The 15083-nt window shown below is 41.1% G+C and overlaps 1 protein-coding gene across 1 annotated transcript in view; it reads right to left on the reverse strand.

Annotated features, from left to right (window-relative positions):
- LOC144791347 (uncharacterized) overlaps nucleotides 1–15083 on the reverse strand; it is a 363412-nt gene that overhangs the window by 164578 nt on the left and 183751 nt on the right. The window contains exons 48-54 of the mRNA XM_078666025.1: nucleotides 13578–13861; nucleotides 12613–12884; nucleotides 8297–8440; nucleotides 6495–6754; nucleotides 3392–3476; nucleotides 1875–1994; nucleotides 1279–1520 (exon numbers count right to left, since the gene is read on the reverse strand). Of these exons, the coding sequence (XP_078522151.1) occupies nucleotides 1279–1520; nucleotides 1875–1994; nucleotides 3392–3476; nucleotides 6495–6754; nucleotides 8297–8440; nucleotides 12613–12884; nucleotides 13578–13861 (1407 nt within the window). The remainder of the gene's footprint in view (nucleotides 1–1278; nucleotides 1521–1874; nucleotides 1995–3391; nucleotides 3477–6494; nucleotides 6755–8296; nucleotides 8441–12612; nucleotides 12885–13577; nucleotides 13862–15083) is intronic.

Below are 15083 nucleotides of genomic sequence, written 5' to 3' on the forward strand. Positions count from 1 at the left end.
TATAACTGAGGACCACCAGTGGGTAATGATGACTGAGCACCACCAGTGGGTGATGATAACTGAGCATCGCCAGTGGGTAACCAGTGGGTGATGATAACAGAGCACTGCCAGTGTGTGATTATAACTGAGCACCGCCAGTGGGTAATGATGACTGAGCACCACCAGTGAGTGATGATAACTGAGCACCGCCAGTGGGTAATGATGACTGAGCACCGCCAGTGGATGATAATAACTGAGCACCGCCAGTGGGTAATGATGACTGAGCACCGCCAGTGGGTTATGATAACTGAGCACCGCCAGTGTGTGATTATAACTGAGCACCGCCAGTGGGTAATGATGACTGAGCACCGCCAGGGTGTGATTATAACTGAGCACCGCCAGTGGGTGATGATAACTGAGCACCGCCAGTGGGTAATGATGACTAAGCACCGCCAGTGGGTGATGATAACTGAGCACCGCCAGTGGGTGATGATGACTGAGCACCGCCAGTGGGTGATGATAACTGAGGCCTGTTTGTTTGTGATGCCACTCTAGCCAGGTATAGATTTGATATTTTGGGAAGACTCACACAGTGCGGCGATGACATCTGAGTCCCATGCAGTGGGTGCTATCAGGACAAGCCCTGTACAGTAGGTGATGACAATCGCGGATCAGATAGTGGGTAACGACAGTGAGACGTGAACAGTATGTGATGAAAGCCCAGGGCAGGCACAGGGCAGGCACAGTGAGCCATGAGAGCTGAAACCAATGCAGCCCAGCCTTATACATATATATATGTTTCATCCTACGATGTTGGTTATGAGTAGCAAGGCAGGCCCAGCACTGGCCATACTCATATAACTGCACACACACAAGTAACTGGCTGTTGACACAAGAGTCTGGACTGGTGCCCACAACTACTTAACACAAAGAGGAAAGAAAGAGGAAAGAGTACTTTAATTACAATTTGGACTCATTTCATTGCTGCACCAATTAAATGGTCATCTCCAACTGCAATAGCTTTTGGCCTGCATTATCAATGAAAAATACATTAAGCAATGATGGAAAGGCTGACCTACTTTCCTTTTTCAGTGTACTGATAATATAAGCTCAATGATATAGCCATAGAGATCTCAAGTGAAACCTAAAATGAAATCCTTCGCAAATGTGAAACTTTACAAACAACGCGCTGGAGCACGACATACAATGGTCACTCCCCACCCATGATGTCAAATAAACATAAGAATATTTCACTCTGTCATTGTATTAAGTCTGGAGAGCAATATGTTTCAAACCAACCTTAACTTTCATGTCCTTCTCCAGGGTGATCCTGTACCCGTACACATCCACATTCACGTATCTGACGTATGACACCCGCGTGTTTCCGTCTCTGTGCTCATTGGCTGCTTCCACATTGAAGTATGGGAGGGAGCTATTGGTGTTGCACACTTTAGATAAGGTGTAGGTACAGATTCCCATGAAATGATGAGCCTGATTATCGAAGGTGTAGTAATGAGGGTCTCCTTCCACCACACAGGAATCTGGAGCAGAAAAACAGCAACACAAGTATTTAGCAAACACCAACTGTGCACAGTGGGAAAATGGAATTATTCAAAGAGCATGTGGATACACATGCAATCTTAGAATTAAATTTTTATGTATATATTTGAAAGAATGTTGCAAATTTGTATGGACATCGGGAATAGAATGGCAGTAGAAAAAGAGAAGGCTGTAAATACAAGATAAATGGCAGGCAGAACCACAAATGTGATGTTGTAATAACCTTCATCTTTCAAGGTTACAGAAAAGAAGAATAAGTGCTTAGACGTATGTACTGTTGTATCAAAGTGCAAAGCATGAGACAACTAAATGAGTGATTATTAAACAAGTACTACCTGAACTTGGTGGTACTGGTGAGCTGGTGGTGGTTAAGGTGGCAGGAGTTGAGATGGTAGGAGTCGAGATGGTTGTAGTTGAGAGACTGGTGGTTGAGGTTGGTGTCGCCGTGGTAGTACCTGGAGTATTTGGATCACCAAGAATGAGAAAACATCTTTAGTTCATAGAACACTGAAAAGATGTCACGTTCCAGACCCCATCACTGGGACTTGTTACCGATCCCTTCCGATTTGCTAATGGCTTACCACTAGAAGTTCATAGTCCGTAAAGTATTGATTTGCAACCTGAAATCAGTTGTTAAACATTAATAAATACCATTCAGATTCAATATTTGGAAGGGATGCACTAAACGCGCCCCTTTCGAATACTAAATGCATGTGGGGTAACAAGCCCAAATTGTGAATCAGTAATGTTTTACCAATTAGCAATTTGTGATTTCTGCATACCAAAAGGCATTTTTGAGATGGCCAATGTGCCAATTTTGAGAATCGGGCAGTGTGCAAACACAAACCGCCTTCATACATCTGGCTCTGAATACTTTAGTTGCAAATTGGTTGTGGGGGTACTATGCATATATTTGTTAACATCATTTGAATTTTACATTATAATTTATGAAACCTATCTATGATTAATGATATTTCAATGCATTAAATCAGATCTCCACAACTGTACAAAGTTAAAAATAGATTTCAGGGTCTCCTCATGTGGAATTCAGAAGTTATTGGGAAGTAAGTAGCACATCTGTCTATCTAGCAAATGATGCCAAGAGCAGTTTATACTCAGTTGAAAGTTCTTCAGTGATTGCTTTCTAATTGTGTACTGTGCAAAAATGTAAACAGAATTTTCAGTATGAACACAAGTGTCAGCTGTAGTATATTCAGCTTTTAAAAATAAAAGGACAAAATCCATGTTTGCCACAACAATGCTGGTGTTCACCAATGATTCACACAACAGTGTTAGTGTTTACCAAATATTTACACGACCGTGCCAGTGTTCACCAATGATTCACCCAACAGTGCTGGTGTTCACCAATGATTCACACAACAGTGTTAGTGTTTACCAAATATTTACACGACCGTGCCAGTGTTCACCAATGATTCACCCAACAGTGCTGGTGTTCACCAATGATTCACACAACAGTGTTAGTGTTCACCAATGATTCACACGACCGTGCCAGTGTTGACCAATGATTCACCCAACAGTGCTGGTGTTCACCAATGATTCACACGACAGTGTCATTGTTCACCAATGATTCACACGACAGTGCCAGTGTTCACCAATGATTCACACAACGGTGTTAGTGTTTACCAAATATTTACACGACCGTGCCAGTGTTCACCAATGATTCACCCAACAGTGCCAGTGTTCACCAATGTTTCACACGACAGCGCTGGTGTTCAACGCAGATTTCCACGACCCTGCCAGTGTACACCAATGATTCACATGACAGTGGCTGTGTTCACCAATTATTCCCACGACAGTGCCAGAGTTCACCAGTGTGTTCCATAAACCTTACCATAACAGTAGCCCTCAGAAATGTAGATATCGTCCACAGCTACGTCACTCCGGTAATCATTACCCCTCAGCCCTTCGATGATGACCTGTCAAGAGAACAGAGGAAGAAAATTACATCAGCTACAGAATCACTAGCAAGGAGAGAGTTACTGCTCCCCTGTGGCAGCCCAGTGTTGCCAGCACTGCAGGATTTCATGGGATTTATTGGATTAAATGGATTAACATTTAATTAATGAAGCACTCTGTGTTTATTTGAAAGCTTATGCAAGACACCATTTGCAGAATTATTATCATCAAGTTAATGGAGTGAATACTTTTGTATAACATTATAAATCATTTGTATCTTTTGATTATTTTTTTTTGTTATAGGAAACTGCACATCTTTACACAAAAGCAGACAATCTGTCCTTGGTTGCCTGTCACCAGCTGCATGTAATAATTGTGCACATTTGTTTATATTTACTAAGATGTGGAAGAACAGGTCCCCTTCTCACACCCTAGGACAACACACTCCAAAGGACTGAACACATGTGTCCATAAAAGCCAAGGATGCTCACAACAGCAGTAAGGATAGATGAACAACCCTTGAGAAAGGGAATGCTGATGGGGTCTCCAAGTACCTTCAGTTTCAACAGCCCTTATAGAGGCAGTGCAAGTATGTATAGCGCAAACCTAGCTGGCAAACAAGAGTTCCATGATGGACTATGCTATCACACCGCTTGCCTTACAAGGTTGTTAATCTTATTACTAGACCAAAGCATCCACTTCTGCATTCCCCTTTCTAGTTTATTCTCAACAGCAGCCAGTAAAGAGAGGAACAACAAAAATAGCAAATTACAATAAGAAGTAGAAATAGATCTTCTAACAGAGCCTACACACTGTTGTATGGCATTAGTAGCTAATCCCGTATTTAGAATATTGCAATGTTGGGAGCTCTATGGAAGACGATGGAGTGCTCCGGGATTCTAATGGCCGGTAAAAGCCCGGAGAGCAACGTTCCAATGTTGTTGTTCACAGCTGTTAGTGTGAACAAGGGCCTTACGGAGACCAATGGGATTTCAACCCCCTCTGGCTCTGTGAGACCTTTGTTTTACTAATTACAACATTCTGCCCTCTAGGGGAGGAATGTTCTTATAGCCTTATAGCCCTCCGTAGCACTATACCAGCCTTTAAAGGCCCGTTCCTTTGTTAAAGACGTTCACTGGTTGGAGGGGGCCTATAATGGCCGGCATAGCCCTCAACAGCGGGCTTATAAGGCTATCGTAAACCACAAATGTCTTGACGAGCTCTCCTTTCTAGCTGCTGGGACAGTCAGATAAGTATCTTTACCTCTTCTCTGGGATGGGTTTTGAGCGTCAGTTCTGACGCACTGGAGCCTGTGGCACACTCTCCGCTGCACGTCTTTGACTTCTGCTTCGTCCTCAGGACTGGCAGGGTTGTGAGTGACAGCGAGTGTGATGTGCATGTAGAAAATCTGCTGTTTTTCTCACGCCTTTTGCTCAGTTTAACTGAGTGTGTATGAAGTCCACTTGCATTCCAGGTGGGGGCCTTTGTTTCTTTAAGGCTTTGGTCTTTATTTTTTTGGAAGGTATAAAAACTATGTTTGCCTTAACAATATTTACATTTGGGAAACAAAATCAATTATTCCAGTATATTTCTTCAATTGTATTATGTGTTCACTGTATTATTGCCCACTCAGTAGATATATTGTATGTATTCTCATGTTATGTTATTTCTGGTTATGTGAATATTAAGTCCTTTCCCTTGATATTGATGACAATAGTGAGCCTGTGGAGTCTCATTTTAAATCAGACAGTGACTAAGACCAGGAGATCTTCAAAACATATGTACTTAACTTCCTTGATCAATCAGTGACTTGTTCGGTAGGAAAAGCTGCTAATAGCTCTATGCAAGCAGTCGCCAAGTGTCTTTATTTCTTTAAATAATAATGACATTTTATAAACAGCTGACCGGTCCGCAGGTTCTATGACTGCTTACAATAAACCTGTTACTTATGCTTTAGCAGAGGTCATTAATATGCTCTGAACATGTTTAATAGGAACCTCCAGCTTTGTGATAACATTGGAATTTTCCATTGTTTATTGCAGCAAAGTTCTAGTTTTAATAAAGACAAGGAGGGGAGTAGTATCACACTACAACTATTATTTTTACTTTAATGTTGTGACAAACAACCAATTCAAGGCTTTTCTCCTGATTAAGATTTCTCCACACTTGGACACCTATTGGCTCATGGACACACGGACGTTTCTCTGGCGATGCATTGTTATCCAAACCCTAGAAATGCCACCAGCAGAAGGTGACCTAGTAGTTTGTATGAGCAAGAAATGTGTCCCTGTTGGTTCATGTGTTAGTTGGTATAGCACGTCATCGATAAACATGGCACACGTTTGTGTGGAATGGACAGAACACAATCCAGTCATTTGTGATGTCTGATCTGCCACATACTGAGGATATCAACAGGTTGGAAGTTTTATTAGTTAGCAAGTTTGTGATTTCCAGATAATATTTGTTGTTTTCTTTCTTCTCGTGTAGCTAAGATGTTCCTACAAATTAGTTAAAATGGTGTGGTGATGAATAACTCACATTGAAGAGAACTAGAACAGTTAGGCTGAGTGTAAAATACCACAAAAAGGTAGTATCAAAATCTGTATTTGTTTTTAGTCTGTTTAGAACACATTATGCAAATACGGCAATCAATAAATAATAACAATAAAATATCATTATAGTAAGGCTCAAGAGAAGGATCATAAGTCAAAAGACCCCACAAACAAAGTAAATCACGTGATTTCTTAGTCAAATTATTGATGCTCATTGAAGGAAAATTGTAGCAAGTACATCATCAGAACAAAATAAAGTACAAGCACAGCAGAAAAAATATGGTAGGGCGGTAAATACATTATTGTTCTGCCTCTTTAAAACACTACTCTTTGGCTTGAGAAACAAACAAGAATCCATTGTTCAAAATGGCGGCTTCTTGCGCTCAATGAAAATATTTGTCTGAATTGTAAAGATATCAGAAATGATATTAAAGTGCATTTTCCTGTACAGACATAATGTTGTTTGACTGACAATCAATCACCCACCTGCTGAATGCTGGATACGTGCAGAAGGACTTCCCCAGAGTACCACCTGTCCCCCTTGTTGCCGGAGTCTGACCAAACCAGCACTTGCGGTCCTCCCTTCTCCCGCACATAGATCTTCAGTGCCATTGTTTGTGCCACTCCGTACATGTGATACCAGAAGCGTAAACACTGAGGACCGCTGACGCTGCACTCGGGACTGATCAAATGGGCAAAGTCTCCAGAACTGGACTCACTGCCATCAATGTAGATATAATACCCATCTGCAATAGAGCAAATGTGAAAATATGTTGGGGAAAAATGGCATAAACATTATTTGTAATAGTGTACAAATCATCTTTTGGAAGAACAAACTATCCAAGTATATTTACTCAATATGCTCATATTTAAGATGTAAAACGGGGAGTGGGTGGCACCTTCAATGAACACATCAGGCTAACAGTTTATGAAATGATGCTGTAAATTTATTTCTCAAATAATGTTTTAATTTTGAATTAGTTAGCCAATTATCACATGTAATGATTAGCTGGGATAACAAACTAGAGTATGCTACTCTCATATATGTTAATGTTATTTCATCAATTGTATAGACAAGGGTATCAGATGCTCAGCACTGTGTTAGTCCAAAAATACTAATATTAAGTTGAGACCTTGTATGCTCAGTTCTCTTATTTGTAATAATCGTATTTGGGGCATACAGCCATGATCTATATCTGTGCACCACAGCTGGACAGGAACAAACAGACCATCTGCAGATGTCTACAACTGTTAAAACAAGACTGTGATAGTGAACTGTGAAGAAATAACCAGAAATCTGGAGTTTTTTGTATCTGCGAAAACCTCAAAGAGAATATTATTTCCCTTTCATTGTGTGACACCTGTAGAGAATCAATCTCTCTTGTTCAGTGGAAGAAACCCTTCCCATCAGTTCAGCAGTTTGCTAGCCTGAAATTTTAATTATGTACGGTATCTCACTAGAAGAGGCTGGCTGGAATGATGGACTTTTAGTGACTGACATTGCAGGTAAACAATGTGTGTGTGATTAGCGCGCTGATTAATACACCTTGGAATAAATTGGATTGTATGTATTGAAAATTAGATATATTGGAACACTCCCAATCCTTAACTTAGTGAGCAGTCAAGAGATGAAGAAAAATATGTCTTGGTCCATTTATCTTCAAAATCTTAGTTGAACAAGTTGGTATAATACACAAAACAATCCCAGGGATACGTTTGAATGCACTTGGCTTTTGATACTTCCTGGTATGTTATCATCTGATTCGGAGATACATGTTTTGCTAATCCTAGGTCTGAAGCTGAGTCAAGACATCTCCAGAGTTCTATTTGCAAATGTGTTAGTGTAAACTCTTTTGTTATGGGAAATACCTGTGAATTAAAGTGAGATGTCTTCTTGGATGCCCTATATAGAATTTAACAATACCACCATTGTGCGCTCCTTTTCATAAACACACTTTCTGCAGCACACACTTTGTATTGGCCTATTTAGGTATATTGAGTAGTACCTCGACATAGAAAAGGGACTTTCAGTCAAGGGTCCTGAGTTAACAAGCAGGTCATATGAACTGAAGACCACATGTTGAGTTGTCTTTCTCGCAAGCAGGTATGCTCTTGAGATAGCTGAACTTGAACCTCCCTGTGCAGATCCAACCAACTGTGCCCGGCCATGTTGAAATATCTCCCCTTCATTCAAGGATTCATCAAAGCACTCCCGTTAAGCAGGTGCTCATTCATAATATCCATCGTAAACAGTTGATATACAGATCAAACCTCTATTGTGCACCTACCTCCTGTGGTGTGGTCAAACGAAGGACCAGTCGATTGGGTTGGAGTCGGCCCTCTGTTCCGTTTCCAGTCAAGTGTATCAGCCTTAGACTGTGTCCACTTACAGAAGTCCTTATCAAAGGCGCAGGAAAAGGGACACGTGGCGCCTTGAGACAGATAAAGAGAAAAGCTCTGCATGAAACATCAATCAGAAGGGCCTGTGCCTTTGTTTCTGCACCCCATCACATTACATATTCACCTCCCACTTGCAATTGTAGAAAAAGCAGAGTTCTTTTTAAGGTGACAAATCTTCAGTCAATGCAGTAACTGTTAGCAGAAAGAAACATACCCTGCTGATAGTCATATGTAGTATATAAAAAGAATAGAGACAGAGGTAAATAGAGAGTTATAGCCTTCATTTTGATTTTAATAACATTATTGGACCGCAGGAGAAGAGGTTATACCAGAGTGATGGATGTGGTATGGCTACATTTCTACAAAGCCTCTGCTTTGGGTCAGACTAGAAGATTCATAGACAAGCTAAGCAGTGAAGAATTCTAGGGCCAGGTGAGAAAGAACTGAACTAGGAGGGGCTATTGGGTGAGAGGTACAGTGTGGAGATGAATGAACTGCACTCTAGGGAGAAGAGAAGAACCCTGGACCACACATGGGTAAAGCCACCCTTTTAAATGTCTATATCAGTGACTGCAGTGACACTGTAATATGGCATACTCTTCTGCATATGGATTCTTCAAGTCCAAGTTTATAAAGCTGTGGAATAACAACAGCATTTTAGCAATTCCATGTGAATAAGGATTAAAGGTAAATAAACACATCTAATATTTAGAGTTGAAAATAGGGTAAAGCTACAGAAAAAGTTTGCACCACATATTGTGAACAATTAGGAGGTTCACAACAGACAAAGAGCTACAACAGTGAGTGGGGGGCAGTTCTTCATCGGGCGAGGACACTTTGGGAAACCTTCTTGCCGGGAGGCTGAGCTTGCCGCACCTGGGGGTCCAACGCTGTTTGTCTCTCCTGCCGCCAAATCAAGATCATCGGCCGCAGGTGGGGGAGACTACAGCTCCCAGGCTGCCTAGCGGCACCACGTCACTTCCGGACACCATCGCGCCAGGAGGCGCAGAAAAAGGGCAGGCTCCCTCCGCGTCGCGGGACGCGCGCGGGCGTCGCCGGGAGAAGCCCGGGACAAGGGCGGGGCCATCTGCGGCCATCTGAGGCCAGAGGAGGCCGGGCCGTGGCCATTCCCCTTGGTTCGGAACGAGGATAAATAGTATTAAAAATACTGCTACCCTTTAGCTATTCCCCTCCTACTAATAGGTCCTTTTCATTCGCCATCATAGTGGTACTGTTTAATTGGTTACATTGGAAGATGGCTGATGACATGACCTGCAAGGGGGTATCAAAAAAATCTCCGCCCGCAGTGACTTGTTCAGAGGAACGATGGACCACTATCTAAAGAAGGTAACGCTCCCCATTGTCAGAGAACTAGAGCGTATAGAGCGATCCCCAGCCCTGGATAGTTCGCCCACAATGTGCTCTCCTTTACAGACTGCTGATGTTGCTCCAGAGATGTCCTTACTGGAGGAACTAAATAACATGTGTAAATCCACGTATGCTCCCGTGGAATCAGACAATGTGCAAATTAATTCTCCTATCTGCGCCATAGCAACTATCAGCCCTCGGTCTTGCAGCCAACCTCAACCAACTCACAGTATACAGGATGCACCCCCTCTAATACGATCAAAAGAAAACTCGCATTCGGCATTGACCCCTCAGCTCACTAAAGCTAAAAGGAAGAGAGATGGGGACAAACAATTGGGTAGACAGGCCAAGCAACAGAAACCAAATCCTTATCCTGTATCCCCCAATACTCCCAACATTGTATTATCGAATGCACCTATCCATGCTTCTTTAATGGCTTCGATCGAGAACATGATTAAGACTATAATATCCCCCTTGATGGATAAAATGGCTAGTTTAGGGGACAGGCTCACGGGCGTTGAGGAAGCCATCAAGGCCAATACATTACATGTAAAAACTATACCAGTATCCACTCGACCACAGCGCTCAGCGGCCACAGACATGCCCGAAAACTCCGTACAAAGAAAGACTATTCATAACCAACTAGTAACTTCACATGTGAAAATTTGTAATCCCCCTGTCACAACTGTACGGAGCTCTCGCCCTAGAGTAGGGCCAAACAAACAATTGTCATTAAATAAGGGAACAGTGGTCAATCACAACAATATGTTGCTCAAAACCAATCATCTACACTTGCCCCAAGAGGCGGCCCCTATTGTGTGCGTCCTCTCGGGAGTACCTGAACTTATAAGGGGGAAACATGAAAGCCATATGGACCTAAGAAACAAGGTTACGTTTTGGCTAACCAAAAATAGACCTCTACCACCCAACATCGATGGCACTATACTAAGTGTCAGAAGGGTGGGTTGGCTAGGACCTCTGCGCAAGGACTTGGCGGGCGATTTGGTACTTGTCAAATTCAGGACTAAATACGTTGTACCTTTTCTCCAATCTTGGCAGCCTCAAATAGGAGATGGTCCTATATCTATCTGGAGCATAAGCGACTTTTACCCCAGATCATTATATGTCTAGTTGAAATTTAAAAAACCACAGAGCAACCTTCTGATGGGCAGGTGTGGTCTTGTATCAAGTGGCTGTATGCATCTCCACGCCTGATCAATTTGACTCATTATCTCGCCCTAGAATGTTTAGCCGATTATTTTATCGATCTGATTTTATTCTTTACATATGTCATTTTGATGAAATGTACTGGTCTATATTTATGTACTGTTGTTGCTTTTATGATTCTTATATAGAAATCGAATAAAGCTAAGATTGAATTGAATTGAATCTTGAAAACAAATCATATAAGACGTTTTGGGAATTTGAGTGCCATTCAGCCTTTCTATTTCAAGCTCGCATAAAGCAACATTCACATTAAGCTGTGTGAACTGCTCACTTAGCTATATTTTGAATCACATACATTTTTATGATTGTTTAAAAGTACCACTTTATGCTTTGATTAGGAATTATGAATCTTATTGACTTGAAACAACTACACAAGTTGGAAAATCCTTTCAGACATGATCAGAGAGGCTTTAACATGCATTGATTATTGGCTAAGCAATGGCACGTGATGTTGGGAACCCTCTTACATGTTCTCACTAAAGCTGACGTTTGCATTCCAGGTGAATTCGCACTGGAATCATAAACCATCTTCAAAACTCTGGGTGGAAATTTAATATCTACTTGCATGAAAAGGTGATGTTGGCCCAGAGGATAAATGACGCAAAAGATATGGCAAATGTCTAAATTCCCATTAGACATTAAATACATTTCTGGGAGAAGGGGGTAATATATCTTTGCTAACAGAACACAAGAAGGAAGATTCATCTTACATGCTCCATTGGATTGAAGGGGAAGTTTGAGCGAAAAGAGTGTATTATCACTGAGTTCCGGGTGTTAGGTTCATTTTTTTAGTTAATAGACTTGTTCCACAATGCCAAAATAAAGAGAGATGCCCACTAACCAAATCAGAGGGAGTTGGCCATTCTTAGATAATTCTTTTCAATTCCTTTTTATCAGTAGGAATTTATAAAAACATGATAAATCCCTGATGTAGCACAGAGGTCCAGAGATGCATGAATGACATAACCCGTCCCTCAGAGTACTCCCATCTCTGCTGAAGCTGTGATTAAGATAGTGCCTTACACAAGTCTCAAACTAACAACCTAGAAACTTTCAAACCAAAAATAAACAGTGGGTGAAATTGGAGGAATAAGGCAGTGTTTTGTAACTAAAAGTACAAGGTTTGCATAACTAAAAGCTATTATTGTACGACCATCATTAACCTGTACAGGACAAGATAAGCATATATTTTGCAATTGACAATTATATAAGTGAAAATATATGATGTCGGGGTATCATTTGCACTCAACTAATTGTACAGATATGTGTGATGAAGAACCAGAATTAAAAAAATATTTAATTGGCTAACTTTATTCCATTCCAAATTTTGAAATCTACCTGGTGCAATTGCCAACTAAAATACCAATGTTAATTAAGGACACAGTTTTAAAGATGTGTTGTCTGGGACATATTTACCTACTCATTTTCTCACAGCTTTGAAAGATTGTCTCATGCCTAAGGATGCTTAAACAAGTTATGTTAAAGTAAAAGGCGAAAACCAATGGAAGTTGAACTTTGAGTTACATTGAAAGGTTGTTCTCTTCACAGAAATCCTCTTGAGATAAGTGCACACATTAATAATTAGGCGGCGGGATCCACTGGCACTCACCGCAGATGGTGTCCTTCTTCCAATCTCCCAGGTCTACTCCTGCTGCTTTGCAGGCTTCTGCGTAGGACTCCAGGGCTCTGCAGAGCCACTCTGTGCTGCCCCCGTTGGCACACGCATCATAGACGCAGCTCTCAAAGTACGTCTCAGGAGGTATATGCGCATGGCAGGCAGCGAAGGGACCGCTCCCTGTGGTGAGGATGCCGCACTGCCCTTCGGATTCTTGCTGCAAGGGTGGTGAGCAGGTCACGGGTGGAGGCGGAGTTGAGCTGCAACTGTGAGGACAAAGGCAGACTGGTCATGAGTTGAAAACATTGATATAAAAGGTCTTGCCCAAAAAGCTGATAAGAGCAAATAATACTTTCTTTAAAATAGAAGAATGTTTATTTATACAAGCATTGCAGATTAGTAGAACATTTATTGAGAAATGTACAGATTTAGACGGTACAGATTTTATGATTCTAAAGAGATGGTAAGTTTCTGAATTCGCGATTATGGGAGGCTGCCATTTAGGGGAAATTTGTGTTGATACCTCAACTCTCCTCCCCAATTCGAACATCCCCTCGAAAACCAGAGTTCCTCTAGATTATGTATGAGATAGTCACTCTTAGGTCAGGATACATATATTTTTTATTCACTCTACTATTCAAGTCACGTCTACCTCTACAAAACTTTACTGAACACATTTTCAATCCTTCATGGTCACTGAGACCTAGAATGAATGGCACTAACTGACTATCCATTCAAAGACCAACTTTCATCTCACCAGAACTGTTTATTCACATAAGAAGTGAGATGCCTGGTGCATGAGGACTGTAGCGGGCACACAAAATAAATTATGCAATCCCTGTTTTGGGACTGACTTTGCAACCAGATGTGCACTTTCTGGAGAGACTACGGCTGGAAATTTCCCCTCGCTGTATCGCCCTAGTATTTACCATTGTGCCTTTGTGTAAAGAGGTACTCACATCCATTCACTATCGGGCACTCTCCAGCTATTTCCAAACATGTTGACATCTTGGACTACAGTGCCATCCGGTGTCAAGAAGTCGTCCTCCCGGTTGTCCGTGTAGGTCCCACACAATCCACACAACATGCCTTTGTGGTATTCCTTCACTCGGACAAGGAGTTCTTGGTCACCGTCAAACTGAAGCTCAAGGCCAAAGTCTGTGGTCACCATCACGTAGGACCCATCCAGTGATACCGTCAGGCCACACATGGTGAATGGCAGAGAAGTTTCAGATTGATTAACCTGAGTGAAAGCAAAACATGGAAGAAGCACATTTTATCACTTATTTTAATTTCAAAGGTGGAAATTTCTAATTATTTATAGATGTCCTCTTACAAAATAGATTTTCCTTTGTATTTCAATACATTTCAATCCACACAAACATAGGAATGGGGGTTTTAGTATAGTGTGAGTAAATTATCCATGTAAAAGAGACATTTACTTTAATAACAATCACAACCTGTGTTTATGTTTTCTGTAATTTCTCGTCAGGAACAATATGACTTGTTGTTAACTGTCTGAGTGCACACTCTGCTCACAGGATAGTGACCACTCTTGAAGATGGATCAGTTCTGATGGAAATGTTGTGTCAAATCTCTGTGTTTGCATTTCTTTTTTATTATTTATTGGGGACAGAGAATTCATCTTTAAGAAAACCTGTTGTTACTCTCAGCAAGTAAATTAATATGGTTTATCTTGTTTCCTAAATGATAACCGTAATTCATTCTAGTTTGACCTCCATTTTATGATCAAAGGTCTTCTGGGTGCTGTTAAATCTGCACATTCCTTTCTATCTCAGGACTGATAGATATTCAAGTGTTCTACCTTACAATCCTTAACTGCACCAATGTTTTAATTAAGGCCTTCGCCAACCACCTAGGCAGCTTCTCCGTACATGTTGCTGTAAAGTGTTTCCATTCCTCAATGGAAAATGGATAAGAAGTGAAAATTGAAGGCACTCCATAGCTCTTTATAATTCACAAGTAGCCGGGAGTTTCAATCATAATGCAGACGGGCAGAAAAATATTTGTAATTAATTGAAAAACAAACATTTCCCTGTTTGGTGCGAACTCGGTAGCCAAGGAGTTAGCACTCGAAGATGATATCCAGTTATTAACTCCCACCCTAGTGTGATGAACAGGCAATCATACAGAGAAAAAAACACAAGACACTTCTAAGATTAAAACATTTCAATGACGTCATCCATATGGTTATTGAAGCAATGAAAGAAACTGCCTCTAAACACAAGGACACTAGGGTAAACTCACATTTGTACTTGAGTACATTTCTGAGACCTTATTTAACACTAAATGGGATTCCCTCTAGATCTTTGGCAACTAATGAAAATTCAAAAAGGAAAAGCTACAAAAGTTCACCTTACCTTGAAACCAAAGTCTGCTGTGGAACACGCATAATATACAACAATATCAAGATCAAAAATTGAAAATAAGAAATTCATCTAGAA

The sequence above is a fragment of the Lissotriton helveticus genome, chromosome 11 (genome assembly GCF_964261635.1).
Source record: "Lissotriton helveticus chromosome 11, aLisHel1.1, whole genome shotgun sequence".
NCBI lineage: Eukaryota > Metazoa > Chordata > Amphibia > Caudata > Salamandridae > Lissotriton > Lissotriton helveticus.